A 16228-nucleotide genomic window follows, 5' to 3' on the forward strand; every position below is an offset into this window, starting at 1 on the left:
GGTAGTATAATCCATGCTAGTAGAGGCGGCACTTACTAATGATTAGGAATGCATGGAAATATGTATACATTATCTTTACAAAGTACTTTCGTGTCTGTAATCTTACTTGATCCTTAGAAAACTCATCAAATGAATTAATACATGTGCTGTTTTGCAAAACTTAAAAGTATATAGAAATGATAGCTATTTAAAACCTCATCATTAGTAGTAGTATCTAACGTTTATAAGATATTTTGTGATTTTAAAAATCTTTTATTTATATTAGCTTGTTTAACCTTTAGAAAAAGCTAAAGTATGAGTTGTGGATATTTTCCTTGTTTTTCCATTTGAGGTAATTGAGTCTGAGAGGATGAGAGGGTCATGTGATTATTGTGTCTGTGAAATGGAATCTAAGCCTCTTTTGGTTCCAGATCCAACCTTGTGCCTTATATTAGGCTGTCTAATACATGGTGTCTCCATTTTAATAGAATAACCAAACAGGTGGGGGAATGGTTTTGTTTAAAGTTGTAGAGTTAGTGATATGTGGGTCAAAAATCTCTTTGTATTATAATTAGAAGTGAATCAGAATCATCAGGGTGCAGAGTATTATGGTAAATGCTTTGAAAATTCATAGGTACAAAATATGGGGACAGGTATATGCATTTTCATTAAGGAACTTAGATGCTTAATGGGAAGAGATAGTTTTCAAAGTAGTTTCACATCTATTATTACATTTGGGCTTTCCTTAAGCAGTGAGGTTATGACTCGTCCTAAAGTCAGTTTTCCTTTCAGGATGCTACACTTTTTTTTTTTTTAAACAATCTCCACAAAAAAAAACCAAACAAAAAACCCTAAGGTGATCTTGACTGAATTATATTAAAAGGGGAAAAGCTTGGAGCACTTAAGTGGCACAGTGGATAGAGCATCCACCCTGGAGTCAGGAAAACTGAGTTCAAATCCAATCTGAGATACTTAACACATATTAGCAGTGTGACCCTGGACAAGCCACTTAACCCCATTGCCTCACAAAACAAACCAAAAAAAGGCAGAGGAAGGAAGCTTCCACATATTGGGACTTGATTATTCTAGAGTACTCCCCTTGTCATATCTCATTTGAAGTATTTTAGTTCTGGACATCAGAGTTTAAGAGGAACATTGATTAACTGGAGAATGTCCTAGTGAGAGTGAAATATAAGGATCTTTTTTTTCCTTTTTTCTTTTTTTTTTTTAAATAACTTTTTATTGATAGAACCTATGCCAGGGTAATTTTTTACAGCATTATCCCTTGCATTCACTTCTGTTCCGATTTTTCCCCTCCCTCCCTCCACCCCCTCCCCTAGATGGCAAGCAGTCCTTTACATGTTGAATAGATTATAGTATATAAGGATCTTTTTTTAAAAGTTTTAATACAAATGGAGTTTTTACATTCATTTTCAAAAGGCTCATTTCTGATAGAAAATATACACCAGTAAAAACACTCACATAAGAACGACATTGGAGGAAGAGCCGGGCAGCCTGCTCGCAGTGGCATCCAGCTGTTAGGGTGCGGCTGGGGCTGTGCTCCATCTTCATACCCAGAGAAAGAAAGGAAGGCAGGCAGGAACTGCGGGCTTCTCTGGGGGAGCTGTGCCCCAGCCCTGGGAAAACAAGGTGAAAGGGGGGGTGCCCTGTGGCTATTGTCTTCTGTGGAGTCGGGGACAGGACAAAAACCCCCTGTCTTCAATATGGCCACCTAAGGAGAAGCTTAGGATGATTGCTTAGGTGGGGCAGAAGCCTCCTAAAGGCTGGTCTGTGCCATACGGTTCAAGTGAGAGGTCCTTTCAGCAAAGGTGCCTTTCATTTAAATGTACCCCAGGCTGGAGTAGGAGGATCATTTGAAGGAACTAGGCATATTTATCTTTGGGACAAGAGGACTTGTGGGAACGGAGAGGAAGAGCACATTTTTTCCCAAATTTTTAATGAGTTTTCATGTATAAGAAAGGGGAAAAAAACACAATGAGAAAGAATTAATAATGATAATACTAACTAATATGTATATAGTTCTTATTGTGTGTCAGTCACTGTGCTAAGCCCATTATCATTCCATTTGATCCTCACAGCCCTGGGAAGTGGGTGCTATCATTTATCTTACATTTTACATATGGAGAAACTGATGCTGAGAGTGACTTGAGGTCACACATTTAAGTGTCTTAAGGATGGATTTGAACTCACATTTTCCTGACTTTATTACAGCTTTTTATTTACAAGATATATGCATGGATAATTTTTCAGCATTGACAATTGCAAGACCTTTTGTTCCAACTTTTCCCCTCCTTCTCCCCACCCTTTCCCCCAGATGGCAGGCTGACCAATACATGTTAAATATGTTAAAGTATAAGTTAAATAAAATATATGTGTACATACAAATATGTATGTACAAAAAGAATCAGACTTTGAAATAGTATACAATTAGCTTGTGAAGGAGATAAAAAATGCAGGCAGACAAAAATAGAGGGATTGGGAATTCTATGTAGTGGTTCATAGTCATCTCCCAGAGGGTGTAGCTGGTTCACTTCATTACTGCTCTATTGGAATTGATTTGGTTCATCTCCTTGTTGAAGAGGGCCATGTCCATCAGAATTGATTATCATATAGTATTGTTGTTGAAGTATATAATGATCTCCTGGTCCTGCTCATTTTACTCAGCATCAGTTCATGTAAGTCTCTCCAGGCCTTTCTGAAATCATCCTGCTGGTCATTTCTTACAGAACAATAATATTCCATAACATTCATATACCACAATTTATTCAGCCATTCTCCAATTGATGGGCATCCACTCAGTTTCCAGTTTCTTGCCACTACAAAGAGGGCTGCCACAAACATTCGTGCATACACAGGTCCCTTACCCTTCTTTAAAATCTCTTTATACTTAGGTCATGAACCCATTTTGATCTTATCTTGGTGTGTGGTGTTAAGTGTGGGTCAATGCCTAGTTTCTGCCATATTAATTTCCAATTTTCTCAGCAATTTTTGTCAAATAATGAGTTCTTATTCCAAAAGCTGAGGTCTTTGGGTTTGTCAAACACTAGAGGATGCTATACTTCTTAGGCTGTTAAAATGCAAGTGATTTCATGATATGTATAAAACGTACTAGTGGATGATGAAAGAAGGGGTAGTACAAACTGGCAACTTGGTATTAGTAGATGAAAAACTGCCTCATATAGTAGGTGTCCCTAGGAATGATTTCAGGGGAGAGAAGGAAAAAACTTTATAAGATTTCTCTGAAAGTCAGTCCCTTATTAGCAATGCCTTTGTGTACTATCATGCATAATTTATTATTATTATTATTCACTTTGAACGCACCAAAGAAGATAAGTTGTAACCATTTTGCTCCTCATAGGAATCCTTACAGGAGTTGACAGTTCTTTAAGAGAAGGTTGTGATGGGCAAATGATTTTGAATCAGATTTTCTCTTATTTAGAGAATGATGGAATATAAAGATGCTTAGTGTTAAGAAATGTATACATGTAAGTATATAGTATAGGTTTGTCAAATATGTACATATTTATGCCCTAAAATAAGTTGAAACTCATAAAATAAACATATATTGTCTGTCTACAAGGCATTATTAAACATGAAAGCAGTATCCTCTGAGTGCCAAAATATGGGTGGCATAGGTCAGGGAATTTGGGTCTGCTAACACAGAGACACCAGCCATATAATTATTATAATTATTTTCTTGTTCAGGAGTGAGCCTTCTGTTGTCTTTATAAAAAGTCATGCCTTTACTGAATCTGTTGGTTTACATTCTTGTACTTTTGGCAGATTTTAGCTCTTAGGCCAATACTAGATTTTGACTTTTTTTCTAGGTATGGCATCAGAAACAGTTTGCTGCTTGCCCCAATGCCAACTGCCTCTACTGCTCAGATTTTAGGGAATAATGAGTCCATTGAACCTTACACCAGCAATATTTATACTCGGAGAGTCCTGTCAGGAGAATTTCAGGTGAGGAGAGTACTAACTTGGAAAATATCTTTTAAGCACAGTGACAGCTAACCTGCTTTACTAGTAGCTCAATTAATTTTAGGTGTGTACTTATTTCTACTTTGGCTTCTTGGGGTTGTGTTGATAATACCTAAATGCAATAAGTAGGTTGGAAAGCAAACTAATCAGTTGGTAAGTTTTCATAGTTATATATGTATATTGACTTTAGCTTAATTTTGATTCTTTATAACCATCAATCAGTAGTAATTTATCAAGTTTGCTATTTGCAAAGTGCTGGAGATAGAAACGCTAAAAGTGAAACAATTTTCATTTGCAAGGAGCTCACATTATAACTCTGTTGATTAATTTAAGAATCTCTGCAGCATTGTTGTGACCTTGAACAAATCACTTCTTTTTGGACTTTAGTTTCTTCATCACTAAAATGAAGGGATTAAAAAAGATGATTGTTAAAAGGCCTTTCTGTTTTTTGCAGATTATGATTTTATATTTGGATATGGAATCCCATACCTGGGATTTTATTTCTTTATTGAAGTTTTGGAGGATTTAATTCAGTTTTTTCTTAATTACCTAATTATACTTTTGCTATATATTTTTGAATGACTCCATCAGCAGAAATGTACCTAGATTGTAACATAATTATTGGTCCTCTCTCTTACATAATCAGATTCTGAAACTGTATATAGGATTCAAATGTTGTAGATGAGAACTTGGACTTTATTTAAATTTTTATTTGCTTCACAGCCTATTTTTAAACAATTTTTTAATGGCCTCATTCCTTTGGGTCTGAGCATATAAATTTGTATTTCCATGTTTGTTTTTTTATAGTTGCCTTGTTCTCTTTTTCTTATTTAAACTTTTAAAAAATTGATATCTTATGTTTTTCCATCATTAACATTTTCCCCAACATTCCTCCTTCTTCTCTTTCCTAGAGAGGTATCTTGTATAATTAAATGTTTTTTTTTTTAAAAGAAAAAAGAGTAAGAGTAGAAAAAAATCTATAAAACCAACCAATACTTGTAAAATATTGCATGTGATTTCAGGTTTTTTCAATCTAGGAACTTCACATCTCTGCACAATAATGAGGTGCCAGGTATCTTTACTTTTTCTTTGCAGCTTACTTGTTCTTTGTGATTTTATGTTACTCACTTTTACATATTGATTTTTCTTTATATCTAACCTACCATTCTACTTAGATTGTGAATCCTCACTTGCTGAAAGATCTGACAGAGCGAGGCTTATGGAATGAAGAGATGAAAAACCAGATAATTGCATGTAACGGCTCTATCCAGGTATAAAATAAGAGTGAAATGTATGATGTTAACCTTGCTGCCCCTCTGTCCCTCTGCCCCCTGCTCAGAGGACCATATTTCTCCCCAGGATAATATTGGGTAGAGTTGATTATAGAGTAAGTCTATCTCATTATCTAGTACTCACAGTCACCAACAGCATTATTGCATGGGCCAAACAGTCCTTACTTTTCAGTTATTTGTTCAGCTATAAGGATTTGAAGTTAAGGAGGAAAACATAATTAAAAGGTCAGGAGTAACTGAAGTCAGTTAACTTATAATACTGATCCCCCTAAGCCAGGAATTCTTAACCTTTATGTGTCATGGACCTCTTACATTATCTGATGGGCCCCCCCTTTTTTTAAACCATTATTAAAAATTTATAATGGAAGGAAATGCAAAATTTCATTTAGAAGTTAGTTTAAAAAATTTTTCCCATCTTAATTTATGGACCCCAAGTTAAAAATCTTGCTCTACTCACTGGACAATTCCAGAAGTAGGTATTCAAATAATAACAGACTGTAGTTAATGACTTCAGTTGCATTCCACAAAACAATATTTATGTAAATGATATTTTCTTGGGAAATCTGCTGAATTGATCATTCTCTTATATTGATTTTCTTCTTCCTTTTCCTCTATAAATGCCTCCCTCCCTGTTTGCTCTCTCCTTGCCTCTCCTACTCTCAGATCATTTCTTTAAATTGTTTGTTCTGTATCTTACCTTCTCTTTACTGCTAAACTCCTAAAAGGAATAGTTCACACTCAACCCATTTATTATCTAATCACTTCTCAACTCCTTGAAGTCTGTCTTATGTTTTAAGCACTGTTAAAACTTTTATTCAAAGTCTCTAATGCCTTTAAGGCAGCATAGCATAGTGGAAAGAATTCAATACTAGGAAGTCAGAAGAAATCTGGGCATTTAATCAGGATTGTGTTGACTGGGTGACTGTGGCAGAGATTTATAAGAACAGAAAACTTTAAAAAACATTTAAAAAAAATTTCCCTCCATTGTCAGGTATTTATTTTTCTTAACAATTTTCCCTTGCCCCCTCCTCCCCCTCCCCCACCCCACGGGGGTAGGGGGTACAAGAGAAACTCTTGTAAAAAATAATAGTCAAGCAAAACAAATTTCCATATGTCTAACTTTGTATAATAGCCCATTACTTCTTTGTTAGGAGATCATGTCCTAGAATCATGATTGGTCATTGTATTGACTAGAATTTTGTAGTGTTTTACAGTTGTTTCCTTTTATAATGTTGCTCTTATAGTTCTGGAAATTGTGCTGACTTTGCTCACCTTAGTCTGTATCAGTGAATACAAGTTTGCCCAGTTTTCTTTGAAACAACCCTTTCTTCATTTTTTATAGTACTATAAATTCCATCACATTCTAGTGCCATAATTTGTTCAGCCATTCCCTAATTGATTGGCATTCATTGAGTTTTCAGGTCTTGTATCAAAAAAAGAGCTGCTATAAGTATTTTTGTAGATGCAGGATCTTTTCCTCTTTCTTTGGTCTCTTTGAAGTAAGGGCCAAGATATATTGTTGAGTCAGAGGGACGCAGAGTTTAAATGCCTTTTGTGGCATAACTGATTTGCTTTCTAAAATGACTAAAAACCAAAAGAGAGAGCATCTAGACAGAGAGGATAAATTAGTAGTAGCAGAATGATAAGAGTTTTTGTATTTAAGAGATCATTGGTAAACTTTTGAGAGATGTTTAAAGATAGAGTTGCAAACTGATTAGGTGGTAAGAAAATGGAGGCAGTGAGTATAAATTACTTTCTAGTTTATCAGTGAAAAGTAGGATAGAAATGATAATTTGAGGGAAGGAGCAGGGTTGTCAGTTTTTTAAGGAAAGAGGGAGACCTGAGAATATATGAAGGTATTGGGGAAGGAGCCATAAAGGGAGAGATTGAAGACCAAAAAGAGTTGGTGAATGATCTTTGAGACAAATTTCTAGAAAGAATGAATCAAAGTACAAGTAAGGATTAGCTTTGGCAAAAAGAGACTTTTCATCATCAGAAATTATATAGCAAAGGAGCAAAGTAAAAATTTGTTTCCATGCCTAAGTGGTTGTTGCTTGCTCTAACAATCAAGTTTAAAACACATCTTGTTTCTCTAGAGATGCCTGTTTTTCTTGAGTTTTTGTTTTAAATCCACAATATTCCCGTGATATATTTGGTAGAATATGTCTTTGGTGGACTTGCTCATTTACAAGTAGTAGAATTCATTAATTTCATATTAAGCAAGGCATTCAATCTAGGAGTTAATTTTCCAGCCACTATTCTCTGCTTGTGTTGTTTTTCTTTCTACACTTCTCCTCTTCTACTTTTCCTAACCTTTCATCCTTAAAAAAATTTGTATTATACTATTTGTAAATGTCATTTTTACTTCCTAGTGATTTCTTACTGACTATGAACCGTCCTCCCTAAATCTCTAGTCAAACAAAACAAATTTACACATTGACTAAGTCTGGAAATTAATGCTTTATTTTATCAAGAGGTGAAGTTAAGCTTTTATCATCAGTCCTCTGAAGTTACTATTGATCACCACATTGATCAGCATTCTGAAGTCTTTAGAGTTTATTTTCTTTTATATCATTGTGGTTCATGTTGTCAAGTTTATTTTCTTTTATGTCATTGTGGTTCATGTTGTCTTTTTTACTGAGAGAAAATAAATTTGCTCTTTTTCTTCTTTCAGAGTATCCCTGAAATTCCTGAAGACTTGAAGAAGTTGTATAAGACTGTGTGGGAAATCTCACAGAAAACTGTTCTCAAGATGGCAGCTGATCGAGGGGCATTCATTGATCAAAGCCAGTCTTTGAATATCCACATTGCTGAGCCCAACTATGGCAAACTCACCAGCATGCACTTCTACGGTTGGAAGCAGGTTAGTGAAAGGTTATAAAGAAGACTTCTCAGGCCTTTGCATTTTAGACCCTCCAAGTTTGTCATGTACCATTGAGTTCTGTTCTTTACCTTTTTTTGTTTTGCTTTTAGGACATTTGAACAACTGGCACTTTACATATGACTGTCATTCTCTTCAGCCATCTTCCAGTAGTGGCTTTCTCATTTTAGATAATGTTTTGTGGGTTGATCATGTGCTTATAAAGGGTGATGCACAGGGGTTTAATAAGAGATCATTTCTAGAAGTATATTGGAGGCATTTGGTCTTTACATATTAATAATTTGCTAAATGTTAAATAGAATGTGGTGAGATAGCCAGTACTTCAATTTCTTTACCACCTACTCAAAATCCTCCTGTGGTTTTCATTTCCCATTACTTAATTGAACTTGTTCACATCAGGTATTCCAAATAGTAGAGTCATGAAATTTCAGAATTGGAAAGGACCTTAAAGGCTCTGTAGTTTACCTTTCCTAATGTGGTAGATAATGACATCTAAGAGTTAGAATGTGGACTTTGCCAGTGGCCTTTGTTTTTACCCTGTCTGTAGTGGGTGATACTGCCAGCTTACCCCCAGAAATTGCCTTTTCCCTTTCTTGACTTCCTTGAAAAGATCTTGTCATAGTTTTCTTGCTTTTTTTTCTTCTGGCTGCTTCTTTCTTGGACTGACTGTCGTTCCTTCTTGGAAATAAGCTTCCAGTTTTACTCAGTAGTCTTCAGCTCCTTTTCCTTCTCCTTTTTCTCTCTACTCCTATACCTTTTAGCTTTAGCTTTAGCTGTCACTTCTATGTATATGACTCCAAAATATTTGTCCTTACCTATATCTATATATTTGTCCAACCTATACTGGTTGACAGTATAGAACACTCTGCCTGGAGCCAGAAAGATGAGTACAAATCAGGTTTCAAACACTTCCTAGCTGTGTGTACCTGGACTTAACTTGTCTTATTAGTTCCCTCCACTGTAAAATAGAGTTAATACTTTTCAGAATTGTGAGGATCAATTTAGATATTATATGTAAAGTGTTTAGCACAGTTCCTGATGCATAATTGATGCTTAATCATGCACTTGTTTCAAGCAAATCATGGACACAATAATTTTATCCAAAAGAATGACAATAATGAGACAACATACCAAAATTTGTAGGATGTAGCAAAAGTGGTAATTAGGGGAAGTTTTATATTTCCAGAGAAAAAGATCAATGAGTTGGGCTTACAACTAAAAAAAAGCTAGAAAAAGAACAAATTAAAAATCCTGAATTAAATGTCAAATTTGAAATTCTAAAAATAAAAAGGGAAATTAATAAATTTGAAAGTAAGAAAACTATTGAATTAATAAATAAAACTAAGAATTGGCTTTATGAAAAAACCAACAAAATAGATAAACCTTTAGTTAATTTGATTAGAAGAAGGAAAGAGGAAAATCAAGTTGTTAGTCTCAAAAATGAAAAGGAGGACTTTCCACCAATGAAGAGAAAATTAGAGCAATAGTTAGGAGTTATTTTGCCCAACTTTATGTCAATAAATTTGATAATCTAAGTGAAATGGAGGAATACTTACAAAAATATAGATTGCCCAGATTAACAGAAGAGGAAACAAATTACTTAAATAGTCTCATTTTAGAAAAATAAATAGAACAAGCTATTAATCAACTCTCTAAGAAAAAGTTACCAGGGCCAGATGGATTTACATAAGAATTCTACCAAATATTTAAAGAACAATTAACTCTAATACTATTCAAATTGTTTGAAAAATAGGGAAAGAACGACTTCTCCCAAATTCCTTTTATGACACAGACATGGTGCTGATATCTAAATCAGGTAAGAGGAAAACAGAAAGAAAATTATAGACCAATTTCCCTAATGAATATTGATGCAAAAATCTTAAATAAAATATTAGCAAAGAGATTACAGAAAGTCATCCCAGGATAATATACCATGACTAAGTAGGATTTACACCAGGAATACAAAGCTGGTTCAATGATTAGGAAAACTATTAGCATAATTGGCTATATCAGTAACCAAACTAACAAAAACCATATGATTATTTCAATAGATGCAGAAAAAACATTTGATAAAATCTAATACCCATTCCTATTAAAAACACTAGAGAGTATAGGAATATATGGACTTTTCCTTAAAATGATCAGTAGTATCTATTTAAAACCATCAGCAAACATCTGTAATGGGGATAAATTGAAACCATTCCCAATAAGATCAAGAGTGAAACAAGCTTGCCTACTATCACCCTTGCTATTCAATATTATATTAGAAATGATAGCCTTGGCAATAAGAGAAGAGAGAGAGAGATTAAAAGAGAAATGCTTGTTTCATCCCTCTTTCCTCCTATGACCATTTCCCATCAGGCACCATTCATCATTTTTTTGGTAAAAAGTCTTCCCTTCTTCATCCCTCAACATTCACATATAATAACATTAGCCTAAGCCTGTCACCTTATGCCTTGACTTTTGTAATATATACTAACTAGTACCACTTGTCTCACTAACAGACTGACTTATTATAAATTACTATTTTATACTTCCCTATTTCAAAAACTTTTTTGATAGTTTCTTCAAACAGGATAAAGTCTAGACTCTTTAGGTTGACAAACAAGATCTAGGTCCTTCTGCTTTTTTTATTTCTTTCCCTATACTTTCTGCTTTAGTGAGACTGGTATATTGGGACTTTGAAATATAATACTTGTAACTTTCTACCTCTAGAGAGTCACTTTGCAGTTATTGGTGTTTACTGTATCCTGACTAAAATTCAAGACTTTGCCTGACATTCCAAAGCCCTTTCTTCCTTTCTAACCTTGTCTCCTAGTAAATTCCCTTTCTTGGACTTCTCATATGAACCTAATTGCCTCTAATATGTCTTCTATTTCCTACGTTTTTGTTCATGCTGTTCCTTATACTTGCAATGTCCTTTCAATCTGTTTTGCTTGTGAATTCTTAACCATCCTTAAAAATCACAAAGTATACATCATCCTCCAAGAAGTTTTCCTCTTTTCTCCATACTAGCACCTTTTGCCTCAGTTTTCACACCATGCTTTTGCTCACTTTTTTTTTTTTAAATTAAAGCTTTTTGTTTACAAAGCATATGCATGGGTAATTTTTCCAACATTGACCCTTGCATAACCTTTTGTTCCAAATTTCCCCTCCCTCCCCGCCCCAGCTGGCAAGTCGTCCAATACATGTTCAATATGTTGAAATACATGTTAGATCTAATGTATGTAAATATATTTATATACAGTTATCTTGTTGCACAAGGAAAATCAGATCGATAAGGAAGAGAAAGAAAACAAAATGCATGAAAATAACGAGAGAGAGTGAGAATGCTATGTTGTGTTTCACACTGTTCCCATAGTTCTCTTTCTGGGTGTAGATGGCTCTCTTCATCACTGAACAATTGGAACTGGCTTGAATTATCTCATTGTTGAAGAGAGCTATGTCCATCAGAATTGATCATTATATAGTCTTATTATTATTGCCGTGTAGAATGATCTAGTTCAGCTCATTTCATTCAGCATCAGTTCATGTAAGACTCTCCAGGCCTCTCTGAAATCATCCTGCTTGTCATTTCTTACAGAACAATAATATTCCATAACATTCATATACCATAATTTTTTCAGCCATTCTCCAATTGATGGGCATCCACTCAGTTTCCAGTTTCTTGCTACTACAAAGAGGGCTGCCACAAACATTTCTGTATATGTGGCTTCCTTTCCCTTCTTTAAGATCTCTTTGGGATATAATCCCAGTAAAAATACTGCTGGATTAAAGGATATGCCCAGTTTGATAACTTTTTGAGTGTAATTTCTAATTGCTCTTCAGAGTGGTTGGATCCATTCACAGTTCCATCAACAATGTATCAGTGTCCCAGTTTTCCAACATCCCGTCCAATATTTGTCATTATCTTTACTAATTTGACAGGTATGTAATGGTATCTCAGAGTTGTCTTAATTTGCATTTCTCTGATCAATAGTGATTTGAAGCACCTTTTCATGTGACTACATATAGTTTTAATTTCTTCATCTGAAAATCGTCTATTCATATCCTTTGACCATTTATCAATTGGAGAATGGCTTGAACTACTATAAATTTGAGTCAGTTCTCTATATATTTTAGAAATGAGGCCTTTATCAGATCCTTTGGATGTAAAAATGTTTTCCCAGTTTATTGCTTCCCTTCTAATCTTTTCTTCATTAGTTTTGTTTGTACAAAAATTTTTTAACTTAATGTAATCAACATTATCTATTTTATGATCAATAATGGTCTCTAGTTCTTCTTTGGTTCACAAATTCCTTCCTCCTCCACAAATCTGAGAGGTGGAAACTATCCTATGTTCTTCTAATTCATTTATAATATCATTCTTTATGTCTAGATCATGAATGCATTTAGACCTTATCTTGATATAAGGTGTTAGGTGTAGGTCTGTGCTTACTTTCTGCCATGCTAGTTTACAATTTTCCCAGCAGTTTTTGTCAAATAGTGAATTCTTATCCCAAAATGTGGGGCCTTTGGGTTTGTGAAATACTAGATTGTTATAGTCATTGTCTGTGAACCTAACCTATACTGATCAACTTCTCTATTTCTTAGCCAAATGGTTTTGATGACTGCTGCTTTATAATATAGTTTAAATCTGGTACAGCTAGTTTTGCTCACTTTTTTGACACTTATTATTGGCTTAGTGGGTAGAGTGTTGGGTTGTGGAGTCAAAAAAATTTGGATTTCGATCCTACTTCAGATACTTGATAGATGTGTGACCCATGGACAAGCCTCATGATCTGAGTTCTGACTTCCTTGTCTTTAAAGTGAGGATAATAATACCAGTAGCACCTACTTCACAGGGCAGTTGTGAGGTTCAAATGAGGTGCATACAATTTTCAAAATGCTGTGTAAATGTCAGTTATTATTGTTATTAGCATTATCGTTGTGTTCTCTCTGTGTGTTTTATATGCCTGATTGATTAATGCATTTTAGAGATGTAAAGCGTGTTTATCAGTTGTAGAAGTTTCAAGGATACCTTTCTTATGCCATCAATATGAGTAAATGAAAGAGCCAAATATATGAGGCTGTCACATTGGATCTGATCTAAATTTTGATCTGATGAGCAGACTCCTGCTAATAATTATAATTGTTCTTCCTATAGGGTCTGAAGACTGGTATGTATTACTTGAGGATAAGACCAGCAGCTAATCCCATTCAGTTCACTCTGAATAAGGAAAAACTGAAAGAGAAGGAGATGTTGAAGGATGAGGAAAAAGAGAGGAACACAGCAGCCATGGTTTGCTCTTTAGAAAACAGAGATGAGTGCCTGATGTGTGGATCCTGAAAAGGAAGAATCAGAAGAGGAGGCCAGCACTTCTTTGGAAGCCACACTGTCTCTTTGGGCATAGATAGATGTAGTGAATTTGCTTGAAGAGGTGAGGCTTTGCTGGACTTTAGTGCAGGAAATGATCAATGCATATCAAGTACTATTTCAGTGCAGTATGAAAATATTTTTCTGCTGGTGTTTTGGGAATGAAGAAGTCATTTTGGACTCAGTGGATGAGCAGGAAAGAGAAAGTGGTCGTCTGGGGCTTGGTCACTTCCTTGGGCCCTACCCTGAGTGAGTATCCTCTGCAGATTGTCATCTCACTTGGCTGAGGTCTCTTTTGAGGCTGGTATGTTGCCACTAAAAGAAAAGCAGATTGTTGGTCCCTGAGAATTGTTGGCATATCTACTCCCTCACCCCCTCACTAGGAAGCTTGGGTTTCTCTGCCTTATCAGTATTTAGCATTAAAACATCCAGAAATGGCTTTTCCCAAGATGTTTTGGATCTTATTCCTCTTCTGATTTGCTCCAGGATCCTCATATGGAAACAGGGCTGACTTAATAGGTCAGTATGAAATAAAGATGCACACTTTCCTCTTAAAAGGTGAATTTTTTGTGTCTCAACTAATTTTGTTAATGGTTTTCATCTCAAATGACTTCTAACATCTTGTCATTACATTGTCACAGCTTTGCTTTGTACAGCAGAAAAAACTCTGGTGTCCAATCTAGAAGATGGGATTTCTATTCCTGACTGTAATGACCGCGTATTTAAAATCAGCCAGAATCAGGAATTCAGGTTAAGGGAAAAATCTTCAATCTTTATTGAAGTGAAGAGATGAATAAGGATTGCGATAGCAATATGGGCAGCTGCGACAGGAGGCCAGCTAACAGGGAGATCTGAGCTGAGAATGCCGTTGCAATGGCAGTGCAAACAGTCTCTCCTTCCCCTTCCTTTTCCACTCCCCTGCCTCCACCCACCAAAATCATCATTTCCTATACAACACATCAGGACTTGCACAAAGAGTGGGCGGGGGCCATTCTTTCTCCAAGCTTATATATTAATAGAGTATGGTCCAATTACTATTTACCCTCATGTGCTTAGGACCTCAGTGCATCAACTCAAGCCTCAGCCCATTACACCTGACTCCATCTATCACTATATGATGGTAATTTTCTCTTCTCGGGATCTTAAGTTTCTTTATCTGTAAAAAGAAGAGTGGAGTTGTGATTAGATGATCTTTTAAGATCTTTTCCAGCCCTAAAAGTCTATGTAAACCACAAGCAAAGTACTCAACTATGAGGAAAATCTTGTAAAAATGACAACATTTATGTTTCTTGTGTACATGTTGTGTAGGATAGAACTCTTAGCTTTTTTCTGTTGACCTAAACTAGAGATGAAACTGGGAGAACACAACAACTACTGAAAAAAAGATTTCTACCACTTGGCTCCTAATAATCCTCAATCGCTAAATGTCATATTTACCTGTAATTGACAATGTTTTCTCACGTTTTCTTCAAGCATGTTGTTTAGATTTCTCATTTGCCTCGTATTAGACCTTATTGGTATCACGTCATACCAGTAGTGGAGTGAAGTACTCCAGGGATCTATCTGTACTTGCTTTTGTGCTGTGTAACATTTTTACTAATGATTTAGATAAAGAAACATAGGTATATAGATAAAAGTATGTCATCAAATGATGGCAGATGATGTTAACCTGGGAAGGACAAATAGCTAACAGACTAGAGGACAAATCAGTATTCCAAAAGATTTTAAAAGCATTGTTTTAAATCTGATGGGATGAAATTCAATAAGGATCAATATAGAGTCTTAAATTTGTGTGCAGAAAAACAATTTTACCAGTACAAAATAGAGAAGTCATAGCTACATAGTCATTGTTGTGAAAAATATTGGGGTTGTGGATTACTGGTGGGGGAAATAGGTATCAAAATTATTTTGCAACACCTTAATGAACCAACAACATAGAAGTCTCCAATCTCTATGTGGCCTAATATTAGAAAGTCCCCAGACTCCTGTGCAAGGACATGGTAGAGCAGATGATGTCATATATACTGTGACAGTATAGTAGAAGTAGAGAGCTACTTCCTCTTCTTGGATAAGAGTTCATGAAATTTTGCCTTAAAAGTACTTCTTTTATAATAGTGTAAGTATTTGATCTCTTGTCTTCTGCTCTTGAACTGGAAATGTTTTCTTAATTCTATCATTATCCCTCCATTTTGCATTCCAAATACTTCCCCTTCCTTCTCTGATCTCCCTTTTCCTCTACTCTCCCCCTGTGAAATGTTTTACTTTTCTATCCTTAGTTGCTACCAAATGCTGCAGAATCTTAAAGTTTATAAAAGATTATAAAAACCAAAACTATACCCTTGAAAATGAATCTGTTAGCTGTGAAAGCCAATTCCTTCTCATGTTAATAAATCTCTTTTGTTTTCTTTCATTTACCTGTAATTATTAATACCCCACTGATGGATATGTCTCTCCCAAGAGTTTGAGAGAATTCTGCAAACTGAGTATGTCAGTGATATGTGGCAGCCAAAAGAGCTAATGTAATCGTGGATTGCATTAAGGATATTATATCTTCTAGGAATAAAGAAATGATAGACCTGTTGTATTCTGCCCACATCAGACATTATCTGTATTTTTGTGTTCAGTTCAAGGCTCCATAGTTTTAGATGGACATTAGTAATCTGGAGAAGGGCAAACAAGATGGTGAAGGGCCTTTGTGTCCTTCTGAGGATTGGTTGA

General features: G+C 35.3%; 1 protein-coding gene across 2 annotated transcripts in view; it reads left to right on the top strand.

Moving 5' to 3' along the window:
- Nucleotides 1-16228, top strand: part of RRM1 (ribonucleotide reductase catalytic subunit M1) — a 74098-nt gene that overhangs the window by 28514 nt on the left and 29356 nt on the right. Inside the window, exons 16-19 of one of the 2 annotated variants that reach the window (XM_051987489.1) lie at nucleotides 3828-3963; nucleotides 5157-5252; nucleotides 7948-8136; nucleotides 13301-14067. In XM_051987489.1, the coding sequence (XP_051843449.1) occupies nucleotides 3828-3963; nucleotides 5157-5252; nucleotides 7948-8136; nucleotides 13301-13483 (604 nt within the window). In that variant the 3' untranslated portion in view covers nucleotides 13484-14067. Of the gene's footprint in view, nucleotides 1-3827; nucleotides 3964-5156; nucleotides 5253-7947; nucleotides 8137-13300; nucleotides 14068-16228 lie in introns of those variants that run through there. The other variant, XM_051987490.1, reaches the window with a different exon arrangement.

The sequence above is a fragment of the Antechinus flavipes genome, chromosome 3 (genome assembly GCF_016432865.1).
Source record: "Antechinus flavipes isolate AdamAnt ecotype Samford, QLD, Australia chromosome 3, AdamAnt_v2, whole genome shotgun sequence".
NCBI classification, from domain to species: domain Eukaryota; kingdom Metazoa; phylum Chordata; class Mammalia; order Dasyuromorphia; family Dasyuridae; genus Antechinus; species Antechinus flavipes.